We start from the raw sequence: 15,485 nt of genomic DNA, 5'->3' as shown, positions 1-15,485 counted from the left end.
TTAAATATTCGATTAGTATGTAAACCGGTGGGAAAAAAAATAAACGAAGGGTGAAAAGAAGAAGTAATTTTATTTCCAGTGCTTGTCAAAATACACTTTCTACTCTCAAAGCAGAACTCCTAGTAAAGTTCATTGTAATTATGCCACGTCACACAAACGAATCCCCACACGTACGGAGTTGGCACGAACCATCCTTTATGTTTATGATAAAAATGTCACAGGTGCGGCCCAAAAAGCCTACCCTTACACGCGAGACAGTCCTCTCTCTCACCTGCCCCTCCCCCTTTCTCCATCTTATTCTGTCAACCCGATATATACTCACCATCACCGATATCTCTGCCGGCAGACTCTTCATAAAATCCGATTGTTGGTAGATTTAAAAGGAAACGATTGTTTCTTTACTATCTAGTTGAGAACAGCAGCGGAGCTAATGGCGGCAGGAGCAGTATCGCCGACGGATCATCAAGGTACTCCACCAGTGGTGCCGGTGCCGATGATGATGGCGGACACGATTGCCAAGGACGCTATTCTTGCCTGGTTTCGTGGGGAATTCGCAGCGGCTAACGCCATAATCGATGCTCTGTGTAGCCACCTGGCACGGCTGGATGCAGGATCCGAGTACGAGGCGGTGTTCGCGGCCATTCATGGGAGGAGGCTTAACTGGATCCCTGTGCTCCAGATGCAGAAGTACCACTCCATTGCAGACGTGGCTTTGGAGCTAAAGCGGGTGGCTGAGACAAAACTGGAAGCAGCGTCATTCGGAAACGTGGAGACTAATAAATTCAGTGATGAGAAAGTAAAAATAGGCGTGGAAAATGGTCATGTTGCTCAGGAAGAGGAGGAGGATTCACCTGATAGTGATATAACTGATTCAGGTAAGTATAATCTAATCTTTTCATCTCCCAAATTTACCTTCTTGTTTTCTTATTCTCTCTCTATCGTATATTCAACCAAATGAATTTCCTTTTGTTTCCCCTGTTCTTATCGATTTGTTAATTGTCCTCGGGAATTTCGACGGAGAATCGGCTGATCACAGTGGAAACTGACAGAAAATCGGATTCTTATATATTTTCTGTTTGTTTAAATAGACAAATCTTTTTGTTTGTTTTTGTTTTTTAATGGCAACTTCAACGATGCGCGAGCGCAATTTCATTTTTTATGTGCTTGTCATTTTCTTGTTTAATTACCAGTAAAAAGAGTTCATAATTGAAATCAGCCAGCTTGCTTTTGTAGAAAGGAGTACGGGCAAAAAAAGATTATAAAACTTGATTCTTTTTTTATAATTATAAAAAAATGGAGAGTGATGGTCAATGGCAATTTTTTTACATTATTTTTTAATAAAAGAACAAGTTTTCTATTTGATTTTTTATTTTTCTCTGTTCTATCAAGAACATAAATCCTCGTCTTGCGGTCTAAATAGAAATTAATTAAAATTTTTATTTAATATTAATTTTTTAATATTTTTTATTATTATTTTAATGTGTGTTGTTGAAAATAAATTTTAAAAAATAAAAAAATATTATTATAATATATTTTTTGAAGAAATACCACTTTAAAAAAACTACCTCCGTTATCAAACACCTTAAAAGAAGCATGTTTTTCTGCATCAGATCCGAGATTCAAACCCTCCCTTTCCCTGTTCTACTACTTTCTATGACTTTTGAATTTAACAAAATTCCTTTTTGATTTTTGGCCACCCTTGACATGTTTTGATTTGAAGTACAGGTAAAGGAAAAAGAAAAATTAAATATCAAATACTCCAGTTATTTATTTATTTAATTGTTTTTCAGAAAAAAATATTATATATTTTGACGCGATGGATATTCTCTCGAGGTTTTAGTGGGGTTTGTGTTGAGTATGCCAATGAGGTGGGGAAAGCTTCTCTGCAGCCGAAGTTACAGGTAGTTTTGGGAGTAGCGAATAACCTTACGCTTGATGAAACTACCTTTCCTGGAGATGCGTGCATGATTTATTGCAGACGGCGGCTGATGGTGACCGTCTGATCTTTTTTTAGTTGACGTCATGCATGACTCCGCGAGTGCGTACCTGCTATTGGTGCTGGGTTGTTGAGAGTTTTCCTCGACAAATTTTTCTAGGGAGTTTGTTAGCTGCAACTGTAACTCCGAGTTGCCGGTCCAACTCCAATTTCATGGGATGGGCCATATGGTTTTTGCTCCCGTAGTTTTCTAGTTTTTAAATCTATCCCAGTAATGGATCAAATCCAAGACACGGTTCAAAAGTTTTAACCAGATCATCATCTTGAATTGATTTTATTTTTTTTATAAAACAAAATAATGTTATTTTTGTAAAAAAATAAATAATCAACTGTTATTTTTACTCCTTTTTTTTTAATTTTTTGTTAAGCTCAGTCTGAATCTAATCCTGGCCCACCAGATTAAACTGGTTTTTTAAAATACGGTTTGGGCAGCCTGACGATGGAGATTCGAATCTCCCATAGTGCGGCACTCTTATTTTACTTTGGTTTTATTTATTTATTTTGCGTCTCTGGTAGCAGATTTGTGTGTTTATATATATATGGTAGGGTTTTGAACAATTTTGGACAGTGACAGCTTTGTCAGAAATCTAGAGAGTTTGTCCAGCCGTCGGGGAAGGAAAAAGGTGTTTCGTGATAAAAACCCACATGGTCCGAGACTCTAAAGTCTTGAAGGGACTTGATTACTAGTAAACAAGAGAGCGGAGCATAAGACCTGCCTACCTCCCTGCCTTAAGACTCTCCAATCAAATGGTGGATGGAATGTGGGACCGTTGAAGCAAAATTCAACCTTTACTAATTTAATTTTGATGGTGGATGGACTTTGGGAGCGTTGAAGCGAAATCAACCTTAATTTTGATGCTGGCCTTAATAAATGAAGGAGCGGAGCATAAGAGGGCGGGGGGGGGGGTGGGGGTGACATAGTTTAATAACATCGTTAATTAGATATTTAATGCAAAAAATATTTTTCTTTAATCTAAATTAAGTCCATTTTAATTTTCTTGTTGTTGGATTGGGAATGCAGGATCTCAAGAAGTGAAGCCTGCTAGTGAGAATGACGATGACATATGTGCCAATCATGAAGACTGCGGCGTACGTCCTACTCAAATCAAGCTGACAAAAGGATTCACAGCCAAGGAGCACGTCAAGGGGCATACGGCGAGTTCTTTCTTTCAAAATTTAGAAAACAAAAAAAATTGTTTCCTTAGAGAAGCTGGAATTTTCAAAAATAAAAATGCAGCCGGCTGTTATTGATTGAGAGATGTTACACCTGGCAGGTGAATGTTGTGAAAGGTTTGAAGTTATACGAGTCAATATTCACTGATTCTGAGCTGTCCAAGTTGACTGATTTTGTCGACGAACTCCGGGTTGCTGGCCAGAATGGTGAACTCTCAGGTGACCTCTCTCTTCTTGCTACTTCTATGAAATGTAGCCGCGTTCAGTTTTTTAATAGAATGTGCCCTAAGGACGTACGCTAGGACCATTTTGAATTTTCACGAAAATTCTCGTACACCATCAACTGCCGTGAGTTAGCGGTCATTTGATCTTTGATCTAATCGCCGGAATGGGGGATAGCTAACTCTCTTAAATGCACATGTCAAAGTTGGTTAAACACGCTTTTCGAATATGGCTTGTCCTTGCTAACAGCCAAGATTTTTGTCTATTACTGAGTGAATGATCTTCATGACGACTGGATACAGGCGAGACTTTTATTTTATTCAACAAGCAGGTGAAGGGAAACAAGAGGGAGCTGATTCAGCTTGGGGTTCCAATTTTTGGACATATAAAAGAGGAAGCTGCAAGCAACAACCCATCAAGTAAGATATCATGTAACTTTTCTTAATTGCGCAGCAAAATTATATTGGAGCAACTTATAATTGCGGTTTTAATTTTCATAGGCAACATAGAGCCAATTCCAGCTCTTCTCCAAGGTGTCATTGATCACCTGGTTCAATGGCAATTAATTCCAGAATATAAAAAGCCTAATGGATGCATCATCCATTTCTTTGATGAGGTAGGCATTCTATCTTGTTCTGAATCATCACGTTGTCTCTGTATAGAAATTATACTGGGAAAGCAAGTCGAATTATACATGCTTTTTTTGATGCAGGGGGAATATTCACAACCTTTTCTGAAGCCACCTCATCTAGACCAGCCAATCTCTACACTTATCCTCTCAGAATCAACAATGGCCTTTGGGCGTATTCTCGGGAGTGATAGTGATGGTAATTATAGAGGATCGCTCTCCCTCTTTCTGAAACAAGGGTATGCATGCCTTCAAAACTTGTGCAAAGAGTATATAGGTATTTGTTAGTTTCAGAGTGATTAGGCTCGTGTTCATACTATAGAAATTCAGGAGTCCCATTTCTGATAAAACATAACTTCATAAAAAAATCCACTCCAAAAAACTCTCTTGAAAGAACAACCTTGCATTGGAGCTACATCATGATGCTGTTGCTTTTCTTCTTCTTACCCCACAACACATGGCATCACCTAACTTTATTGTGGTTTATATGGTTTCTGGAAATATACTGTCATTTCTACTCGTTAAAAAACATGCCAGTTCAAAATAACACGTGTTTCCTTTTCTGAAATTGTGTTGATTATAATGTGAATCTTAGAAACTTAAGAAGTCTCGGCATTTCTAAGTTTTATTAGTAACACTGACTTCATTGAGAGAAGGAGGCGGCATTAATCTTGTAACCAGGCTTTCTATAGTCTGACAGGCTGAAGTTACGTAAATGCTCTCAAATCTCAATGCATCTCACAAAGTCCACCTGTGACCTCTGCCTCAATCATCTCTTTACTTTCTACTGTGTGTTAGACTGGAAAGCATGAGTGTCTTGCTGCAATCCTACAAAAGTTAGCTTGCATTGTCTGAAATTATGTTAACCTAAATTTTTCCTAGAGAGTCGTCGATTTCCATCAGTATGTGCCAACGGACAAGTTTGGATCGGGAAATGATTTTGGAATTATTGCAGGTCTCTTTTAGTGATGAGGGGAAACAGTGCTGACATGGCCGGACATGCAATGTGCCCGTCTTCAAACAAAAGGGCCAGCATAACTTTCTTCAGAGTGCGTCCTGAATCCAAACAAGGGCAGTCACCACCAACCAGTCCCATGAACGGTGCCATGACCCTATGGCAACCTAGCATCCCGAGCCCATATCCAGTGCCTAATGGAGCTCTTGATGGCTACGAGCCAATGGATTCAATGCCTCCTAACTGGGGAGTTCTTAGTTCTCCTGTGGTCATGCTCGCTCCAATGCGCCCTATGGTCATGAGTCCCAAAAGAATGCCCAACGGTGGTACAGGGGTTTTTTTGCCCTGGGCTGTAGGATCCAGAAAACCTGCAAAACATCTTCCACCCCGTGCCCAAAGAGGACGCCTCCTTGCACTTTCCTCTCCGGTCGAAACACACGTAGCAGCTTCTGCTTCTGATACAGGTATCAGTATTGAAGGGAAATCTGCCTGAAGTTATCCTGAGGCAGCTCCGGGGCCAAATTAAGCAATATGAATCAAATACAAACATGGCGGACATATACACCTCTCCTGAAGGAAGGAGCTCTCTCTTATTGTACAAAAAAGTCTCTAGAGCTGCCGGAAGAGCTAGTTTTTTAATTCGTTTCCTCTTTTTCCTCCCTAAGAATGGGTTCTTATCTCGGTCAGTACACATTTCTTTGTTGCCAATCCTTTAGGTCCCTAGGATTAGCTGAGCTTCAAGTTTGAGCATTGTGAATTAGTTCTAGTTGAGGGTAGAATTTTGTATTAACTAAGGTTATTGAAATTTAATCCTTTTTTACAGACAGATTACTTGCTCCCTGGTTGCTTTGTCTTTATTTCCCTTGATGGTAATTTTGAAATTAGAATAGAGAAAATTAATTACATTAGTCTTCTATAATTTAATTGTTCATTTTATCTTCATGTTTAAAAAATTATATTTTACATTCTCGTGAATAATTTTTTTTAAAATAAATAAATAAATAAATAAATTATCTTAATATATAATATATAAAAAATTTAAATAAAACAAATCTCACATCTTTTTTCAATCTTTTAATCAAGTAACGAGTTATGACCATTCTTCATCTTCATTTCTTTAATGGCTAAGATAGTATTACATATTTTAAAAATAATTAAATTTAAAATAATAATAAAAAAAAACAAATCTAAAACGAGAGGCTGTGGCAGTGAACATTGTTTGGTGTGCCAGCTTTTCTTTATCTTTTTTACCCTTTACCTGGTTGGCCATTTGACCCAAGAATCTCTGTTCTTCAAGGCTTATGAGCCTGATGAGATAGCCGGACAAGTTGCTCAGCTGACTGGTTGGGACATGCCGAACGGTCTTGGTTGTTAGGCTACGGCCCAACAGATTTGATCTGACAACTATCTGGTCTTGCCTGTTCGTGCTGGGGCCCAACAGACCTGCCTGGACAGCAACTGATCGGCCTGGTCAGCTGACCGGACAGTAGTTGTCTACATGGTATGTCAGTAGTCGTTCGTTTAATGCTATTACTATCGTTAACAGTGATATTTTGATGCATTACAGCTTGAGAAGGGTCAGTTGCTCACAGTCCGTAGCTATCTAGTGAAAAGACAGAAAATCATTTCCAGAAAATTTGGAACACACTATGGAGACGACCTGATACGTGGATGTGATGGGTCCGTCTGGGTTGGTGAACATGTGGATTCCAGGGACAGTATTTCAGAGGACCCACTAAACAATGCTGAGCAACAGCACACCAAATCCAATACAAATGCCATCCCTATCTTGTCAACTCTAGGCTTTAATTTAACTCTAGAAGTGATATCGGAGTTCCTCTATCATCAAAGTTCGTCGTTCAGCTTCTCTTTCTGCTACCAAAACATGGAACTCCGACCCAAGCATCCCGGGATGCTTGGGTCGGAGTTCCATGTTTTGGTAGCAGAAAGAGAAGCTGAACGACGGGATGCTTGGGTCGGAGTTCCATGTTTTGGTAGCAGAAAGAGAAGCTGAACGACGAACTTTGATGACAGAGGAAAGGGTGACACTGTCATCTGAAAACCAAAGTACTGCTGGAGATCAATGTTCTTTTTGCAATGCGCACAGGAATGTGCTGGTTTCAAAGTTCATCTTTTGGAGGTGCTTGGAGGCATTGATCATCCCAAAAGACGGGCAACTTCAACTTCTCAGCAGTACGGGGCTGGAACCAGTCCTCATATATGAACCTGGAAACAATGTTATGATGAAAGAGCTAAAGAAGCTTCTTATTTTTGCATGTATAACCCAAACGAGAATTGACGCCATAGCCACTCACTTTATAACCAAGAAAAATATACATACACCACCTAATTGAGGTCATGGAAAACAGAGTAATCGTTGGAAATTACAAGTTCAAGATTCACCTATATGAAACGTGTCACTGAGATTTTGTTTTTTTCAGTTAAGAGAATCTGACTGAGAAGAAATACAAAAGCATGCTGGAGAATATGCCATCCTCTAAAACATGAAAGCAAAAGGAATATCATAAAAGAGCTTCTATGAATGTGAAAATAGCTTCTGAAAGTTGCCACGATGTTTTGACCGCGAAGGAATCAAATGTAAAAGGCCAAATCTACAAGGGAGTGGTAATGTCATATCAAGAATGAAGATGATTTAATTAAAAATTATAAAACGCACAAGTACTGGCAGTAGAATAGAATAGCAACTAGAAAGATTATCTGAGGGTGGAGATTACAGGGAATCGTAGACGTTAAAAAGTGTGGATGATGCGACTAAAAATGCAAATCGTTTGACTTGATAAGATTAAGTAGAAGCTTGTCATCTGCTATCTGAACAAGAAAAACAAAACAGGAAAAGCAGAGCATCATTATTCGTTTGTAACTTATAACACTAAGGGGATGGAGAAAAGGAATTGCATACACTTTGAATGGTGGGCGAGATGTTATGGCAAGCGCTTGCACAGCCTCATGTTCATCGGTATTCCAGATCTGCAGCAAACGATAATTTCAAACAGTGTGAGACTAAATGAGGTTTTCACCCAGAAAGCCAGGAGCAGGAGCATCAACCCACGTTCGTGTCAAGAACAGCACTGCCAAGTTGCAATCACATGCTCATAGCTCTGGATTTGCAAGCTGTAAATTGCTAAAAGGGCGAGGATGGAATTAATCATTACTGCAAACAGAAAGAGAGCACTAACTAAAGACTATCCTGCTTTTTGTGGATTTATTTTTCAATCTTAATAAAAATAACCAGTATTTTTCATGTAGATGCATCTATCCAGAAGCAATTGTTTTAGAAAGCACCCGTAAGGACAGGGATATGGAATGTGCTGTTGTCGAAGGTAAAAAAAAATTCTCCGTTTCCAGAATTTCTCATGTGAGTTTGATGAAATACATAGAGAGCCACTTTCCTTCATGACGACAGACACTTCTTCACAAGAGTGCCTGTGGACTGTGAAGAACATGTTTGTCCACCCTACAACTTGTCTACAAAACAGATAATCGTCATCTACAACTTGTCTACAAAGTCCAGAAAATTTGCTGGACAATTCTTAAAAAAAGATATGGTCTTGTTTTTACAAGCATTTCCGGTCCAATCAAGACATTAACAGAAATAATACTATATCGATTAGATCACCACCAGTATCACGGACAAAAATGCTCAGAACTAGCATTTGAGGTCTTGGCCTAGCGGTTGAAGGGACTTGTTCCCTTTCTCTGCATTCTGGATTCAAACCTCACTGTGCACGCCTGTCACCCCCGCGGTGCCTTACATGCTCACTGGGTTTACAGGATGTTCAGTGAGCCTTGAGATTAGTCGTGGTACGCGCAAGCTGGCCCGGACACCCACGTAAATAAAAAAAAAAAAAAAAATGCTCAGAACTAACATGAACATCAGAAAGCAATGAGCAAATTTCAACGGCTCTAAATCCCCATTCTTTTGCCGAAATATTCTACAGCATAATCCGGAAAACAGATGCAAGAGGAAAAACAAGTTTTTTTTTTTCTTTTCATTTTTTAAAAATAATAAGAAATGGCAAATTACGATCTAGTAGTAAATATTTTCTTCACCATAGGAATTATTTGGTATGGTAAACTGGTAATAAGTTTTGGGTAGTGTAATTTTGTAAAGATAATCTGTATTAATTGCCTCTATTATATTTATTATAGAGTTAATCTCAAGATATAGCAAAATTTTAAATTTATAGACAACAACTTTCTATAAATTTATTAAGATTTTTTTTTGCTTTTTTATAAACATAAATAAATTGTTTTTTTGACCAATATATTTATAGAGTTTACTACAACACCTATTGAGACCAATATATCTGCAAAGTTTAAAGACATACTTCTCCAGACCAATATATTTATAGAATTCAAAAGGCAACTCTTCATTCAAATTAATTGAACAACTTAGCAAGATATGTCATGCATAATTAATTTCAAAAAATAATTAATTAACTTAAATTAATTGATTCTAAAAATAAATAAAAAACTATTTATGTTACATAAAGTCACATGCCAAGTGCCATCACACTTATGTATCTAGACAATTTACATATTCTGAAACCAGTATTTGGTTTAGTACAATGCATGACATATATATTAAGCTACTAATTGCACAAACATATTTAATTTAAGCAATTGATCTACTAGTATTTTTTGTAAACCTAAAGGAAACATCATATGGAGTATTTGGTTCTTTGATATTCAAATGATTAAATTTATTTAAGATTTTCTCAATATAATGAGATTGACAAAATAGCAAAACTCCCTATTATGTTTTTTTCATTTGATACTCAAAATTATACGTACCTCATTTAAGTCCTTCATTTTGATTTGAGGTTAGAATATTTCTTTGTATTATTGCCTACACATTAATGTTAGTACTAATTCTAAGCAGTGTCAGACATATTATCACCTCAATATAGATAAGTCAATCAAAAATCCATTTTCTAATCTCCTATCTCAATCTCAATCGGGTCTCTCCCTATGATTGTAAGACTCCGTTGTGAAAATAGAAAGATGTAAGGGCTATAAAATAATTCTTAGAATCCAGAGGGGCTAGTTTGCAAGTTATGGAAAGGGCTATAAAAGAAACAAAATCAATGGTGTGATCGTGGCGGACTCAAAAACCTTACCCTATTTCTTCTATCAAGTCTCAAGGAAGTAGACAAAGCAGGGGGCATCGCTCACTCTAGTTTAGCTCACAGGTCCTTATTTAATCTTCGTACCATTCTTTTAATTTGTTCACTACTTCTTTTTCTAAATAGTCGTTAATAATGAAGAAAACCCAGGAAAGTAAAACACAGAATGCTGAAGCTTACTACTACTATTACTGCATTTTCTTCTTCTTAGCTTTAAGTTCCTTTTAGGGTTTTCATTTGTTACTTGTACAGTGAATCTAATAGGTTTCATTTCTCTGTATTTTCTAGGCTGTTAATCTTAGGATTTTGAGTTTTATATGATGGGTTTGTTAATTTGCATATAGATTTATGTTTTTCTTTTCGGTCCACTTGACAGTTAGTCCTACCTCTATCTCATTGTTTGATATGATGCTTATGCTAAAGCCCTTAAATGCGGTGCTTTCCTCCTCCTCCTCCCCTTTTTTTCTCTCGGGCCTTTCATTTAGGATTTATTCCCACAATCTGTAAGGTTATGTGTTTATTTTGAATGAATTCGGCTAAATCTTCAAGGTTATTTGTTTATTCTGAATGAACTCGGCTGAATATTCATTGTTTGAATGGTTTAAGTTGTGGTGTGAAATAGCATTCATTTGCAGCTCATGAGTTGCAATGTCTCTTTGCAGATTGGTTGACGCTACAAAACTATAATGACGATTGTAAGCTATGCTGGCATTACGAGACCTGTTTTTTTGCTTGCACATCCAGAGTTACCCGTTCTTGTATATTGCAAACTACAGCTAAACTCTACATCAGCTCTTAGAATCCCAAGTAATGACATGAAGAGGACTGAGGTCACAAGATTTCGGTGTTATGTTGCTGAGAGAACTTTTGAATCAACTTCTGTGGGTTCAACTCTATCCAACACAGGTAATGTTCGTTTGGGTCGGAAGCAAAGAAGCTCTTCATCCCTCTATAGTCGACCTAGTTTGCTGGAAATGAAAAATGAGAAGATAGCAAATCGTGCCAAGGTTTATGAATTCTTAAGGGGAATTGGTATTGTCCCTGATGAACTTGATGGGTTGGAGCTTCCTGTGACTACTGAGGTTATGAGGGAACGTGTTGATTTCCTTCACAATTTAGGTCTCACAATTGAGGACATCAACAACTACCCGCTTGTTCTCGGTTGCAGTGTGAAGAAGAACATGATTCCTGTGCTTGACTATCTTGGAAAATTGGGTGTTAGGAAATCCACTTTCACTGAGTTCTTACGAAGATATCCCCAAGTCCTTCATGCTAGTGTTGTTGTAGATCTAGATCCAGTGGTCAAATATCTTCAAGGAATGGATATCAAGCCAAATGACATCCCTCGGGTGCTTGAGAGATATCCAGAAATTCTGGGGTTCAAGCTTGAAGGGACCATGAGCACATCAGTGGCTTATTTGGTAGGAATCGGGTTAGCAAGGAGAGAAGTTGGAGGGGTTTTAACTAGATACCCAGAGATTTTGGGGATGCGAGTAGGACGGGTGATCAAGCCTTTTGTGGAGTATCTTGAAAGCTTGGGCATACCAAGACTAGCTGTAGCTAGATTGATAGAAAAGCGACCTCACATCCTTGGTTTTGGATTAGAGGAACAGGTGAAACCAAATGTTGGATCCCTTTTAGAGTTTAATGTAAGAAAATCCTCACTTCCTTCTGTGGTGGCACAATATCCTGAGATTATTGGAATTGAGCTGAAGGAAAAACTTCTGGGTCAACAGTGTTTACTTCATTCAGTTATTGATTTGGGCCCTGAGGACTTTGGCAGAGTTGTTGAGAAGATGCCACAGGTCGTCAGCCTTAGTAGACTACCTATTGTGAAACATGTGGATTTCCTTAAAGACTGTGGATTCTCCTTGCAACAAGTGAGGGCAATGGTTGTGGGATGTCCCCAGTTGCTTGCTTTGAATCTTGACATTATGAAACACAGTTTTGATTACTTCCAAGTGGTGATGGAAAGACCTTTGGATGATTTGGTTACTTTCCCTGCTTTCTTTACATATGGTTTGGAGTCCACTATAAAACCAAGACATAAGAGGGTTGCAAAGAAGGGCATGAAGTGTTCACTTTCATGGCTCCTTAACTGCTCTGATGAGAAGTTTGAGCAACGAATGGAGTATGACACTATTGACATGGAGGAGATGGAGATGCCATCATTTGACATGAATACTCTGACGGAACCAAGGAGTGAAGATTCTGCTTCTGACTATGACGACAGTGATGATGAGCACATTTAGAGCTATGAGTCAGATGTAAGAAGTGGTCTGCATTGGAGGATCTTGGCTTCATGAAATTGATTTTCATGTTGAGTAGATGCAATTTCAAAGGCAAGAATTTTTTTTATTGAGAATTTAAGGCATTTGAGAACTCTAATATCATTGATGTTCATGTAAGATGAATTAGAATCCGATTCTTAAAACACATGCAAACCATCATGATTTCATTGGCGTAGCAGATTTTAGAGATAAAAAACTACACAAATGGTCTAAACTAACTGTATGTCTGCATGTTCAATGTCTGAAGATTGTTTTATGACAAGTCCCTGGTACAGCTATAAGAGATCGGAGATAACAATTCCTGAACATTCTTCCCTAAAAGTTGTAGATAAGCTCAGCCAGTTCATGCTGCCTTTTGCATTGTAATGCATTTTTCACGGAATAACTTTGACAGCATTTTAGTTCCTGTTGCATTTTAGCGCCCATTACCTTTTTTTATGGTAGTGCCTTGTTAACGGCATGTTTGGTAGCTTGCGAGATAGCTGAGAATGACAAGTTTAGTTTGCTTTGAAATATTTTAGTGTTGCAGTTAGGAGGATTTTAGGGGTCCATAAGCATAACATAACCTCTTCTTTGAGTCACCAGATATTTACAATAATCGGCAGTTGCGTTCATTTACTTTGTGTCATTGCTTGCTGCATTGTTGGTTCCCCTGTTGATTCTTGTTTTGGAACTTGTTTGTGCAGGAAGTAACTGATGGTAGAATACTAGTCGGCATTTGGGTTATGTGGGTGAATGTGAAGGGATCCTGATGGATACAATAGATCTCACAATACCAACCCAATATGTGAATATGGCGGTGTCCTGCTTATCCCTTGAAAGAGCATTTTCCTCCAACAACAAAGGGCTAGGTCATTGAGCTTGTACTATTTATAATTATAAACATGCTACAGCTTGTGATGCCAGATTACATTAGTCCCTGTATTATTATACTGTTGGTCTTCATCCATTCTCTCTGGAGCTTTTTCATGAACCAGTTCAACAAATAGAGCTTTGTTTTGGTGTTTAATTTTTCACCTTCTCTATTTCAAGCATGCTTGAAGTGCCTAGTCTCTTTTTGATAGAATTTAAGAAGCCCCTTTGAAAAGAAATGTAACTCCCATTCTTTTTGTTAGATCTATAAGGAAAACAGAACATCCATGAGAAAGGTAAAACGATCTATACAATTTGCCATTCAGTCCACATTTACACAGATTTCCAACAGCCAAATTGCATAGCCTCCTGCCATGAACATGCTGGTTAATCGTTTTCCCGGTCTATTTTGCTAATGAACTATCATGTTACATCTTTTAGCAAAGGTATTGTGTGCATGGTATCACTTGCAGTGAATCGAATCCACTTAATAAAATAAGAGAAGACGAGAAGCTAGCAAGCCCCCGGGATAACAGTCAATAAAATCAAGATGGATTTGTCATTACACGCCACAAGAAAAGACAGGCATCTCCATCTTTACTGACAGAAGGCACCTACTGCTGTGCAACCACCGCGAACTATCTCCATGCCCGTACGTGGTGTAGTAAGGCAATTCAATTGCAGGTCTAAGCAATGTTTCTGTCTCATCTGCATCAAACGATCCAAACAAAGAAAAGGAAGAAATGTTGAATTCCAGCTACTCTGTTTTCTGGAGCCATCCCAGCTGCAGAAAGCATCATATTTCAAAATGACTATCAAAGTAAGTAAGAGTATCCAACTCTATGAATGTTCTTGAAGGAAGAAATAAATTAAAACATGCATATTATACCTTCCATGCATACATTCCAAAGAAGGCAATGGTATCGGCGGACCATACTAACGCAAAGGACTTCCAAAAGAAGGGGATTGTAACATTGAGTAAAGGGACGAGTAGAAATAGATAATTAAGAGCCTCTTTCTCGTTCTTGGAGCAGTCCCGGGCACGAAGGGAAGGAATTGCTGCCAGCCCAAAAACAAAATGGCTACTGAATCTTTAATTGAATCAAATTATTATGCCCAAGAGGATATTGGACTAGTAAAACCCAGAGCTTGCTAGCTTCTTGTATTTGAGCTAATGAAGTAATAAATGAATTTAAAAATGGAAAAAACAGAGAAGGATGAATTAAGCTTACTGAACATCCAGATGGACCACATTCCCATCAATCTCCAAATGTCAGGGTCGTTTGATGGGAAAATGAGATTGAAAGAAAGAGCTCCACCTAACAACATGCAGACATAGCCTTGAACCTCAAAAACAGTATACAAGGTAGTTCCTGGTACAGCAGGATTTTTTGTAGCTGTGGAAGCTCTCGGTGCAAAGGTAGCAGCAGTCTTTTGAACCACCTGTTGTTGCAATACAAAGAGAGACATCCTTTTGACTCGATTCATACCAATAACATAAGCATCAACATCCACGGAACAACTTGAAGAAAGAAACCCATAAGAAAATAAACCAGTTAAAAATAGAAGCAACCTTTTTGAGGTCTCTGTCAATTGCAGGCGGGGCAGCAGATGATGAACTGGAGACTTGATTACTAGTTTCAGTTGCCCGATCTTCTTTTGCAATCTGCGTATCCACTTCATTTGCATTGTTGCTGGCTCGTATTCTCAAGGTCAAGCTGTCGCGGCCCAAGCACTGGGTAGTATTGGTATTGCATGGTAATGATAGCCTGAAACTTGTGGGTTTGGATGTAAGCTTCAAAATGTGAGAGTTGCAGAGAGAGGTTGAGCTTGAGAGGAGAGCGTTCATGGTATATTTTTGGTTTCTGTTTTTGTTCTTCAACCAAGACAAAAGGCTGCATGCAATTTGATAAGGAATGTATGGCTAGCTACAAATATCACACCGACTTCTGCCGATATTGTTTAAGCTTTTGGGGGTGTTATTTTGCTTGATAGTCCCTATACTTTTTATATTTGTCTTAGAGTTCTCTCTCTTTGAATTCTTTCCTTAATCCCTCCCTCTCCACTTCAAGTCTTTTGCTTAATTTTGATCCCTCCATCCATTTTTATATCCAATTAACTCTAAAATATGCTTTTTAATTGAAAAAACAAAAAAAACTTGAAGAGTAATTGAGATATTTTATTTAAAAATATATTAAAATAATATTTTTATTTTTTAAAA

At 38.1% G+C, this 15,485-nt stretch overlaps 3 protein-coding genes across 3 annotated transcripts; 2 read left to right on the top strand and 1 right to left on the bottom strand.

Moving 5' to 3' along the window:
• The first annotated feature begins 227 nt into the window (after positions 1-227).
• Positions 228-5,800, top strand: LOC118041395 (RNA demethylase ALKBH10B). The gene is made up of 7 exons (XM_035048710.2): positions 228-875; positions 3,018-3,151; positions 3,271-3,388; positions 3,694-3,810; positions 3,892-4,007; positions 4,104-4,258; positions 4,975-5,800. The coding sequence occupies exons 1-7, from the start codon at positions 431-433 to the stop codon at positions 5,465-5,467; spliced, it is 1,578 nt and encodes a 525-aa protein (XP_034904601.1). The 5' UTR covers positions 228-430; the 3' UTR covers positions 5,468-5,800.
• A 4,255-nt stretch (positions 5,801-10,055) lies between these two features.
• Positions 10,056-13,426, top strand: LOC118041396 (transcription termination factor MTERF4, chloroplastic). The gene is made up of 3 exons (XM_035048711.2): positions 10,056-10,187; positions 10,784-12,463; positions 13,099-13,426. The coding sequence occupies exon 2, from the start codon at positions 10,808-10,810 to the stop codon at positions 12,371-12,373; it is 1,566 nt and encodes a 521-aa protein (XP_034904602.1). The 5' UTR covers positions 10,056-10,187; positions 10,784-10,807; the 3' UTR covers positions 12,374-12,463; positions 13,099-13,426.
• Positions 13,427-13,548: 122 nt separating this feature from the next.
• On the bottom strand, positions 13,549-15,192 carry LOC118041397 (protein RESISTANCE TO PHYTOPHTHORA 1, chloroplastic). The gene is made up of 4 exons (XM_035048712.2): positions 14,838-15,192; positions 14,497-14,707; positions 14,154-14,323; positions 13,549-14,048 (listed from the first exon to the last, which is right to left on the bottom strand). The coding sequence occupies exons 1-4, from the start codon at positions 15,111-15,113 to the stop codon at positions 14,022-14,024; spliced, it is 684 nt and encodes a 227-aa protein (XP_034904603.1). The 5' UTR covers positions 15,114-15,192; the 3' UTR covers positions 13,549-14,021.
• Positions 15,193-15,485: the final 293 nt, after the last annotated feature.

Source organism: Populus alba, chromosome 14 (genome assembly GCF_005239225.2).
Source record: "Populus alba chromosome 14, ASM523922v2, whole genome shotgun sequence".
Lineage (NCBI taxonomy): Eukaryota > Viridiplantae > Streptophyta > Magnoliopsida > Malpighiales > Salicaceae > Populus > Populus alba.
This window is presented reverse-complemented; position numbering and strand designations above follow the sequence as displayed.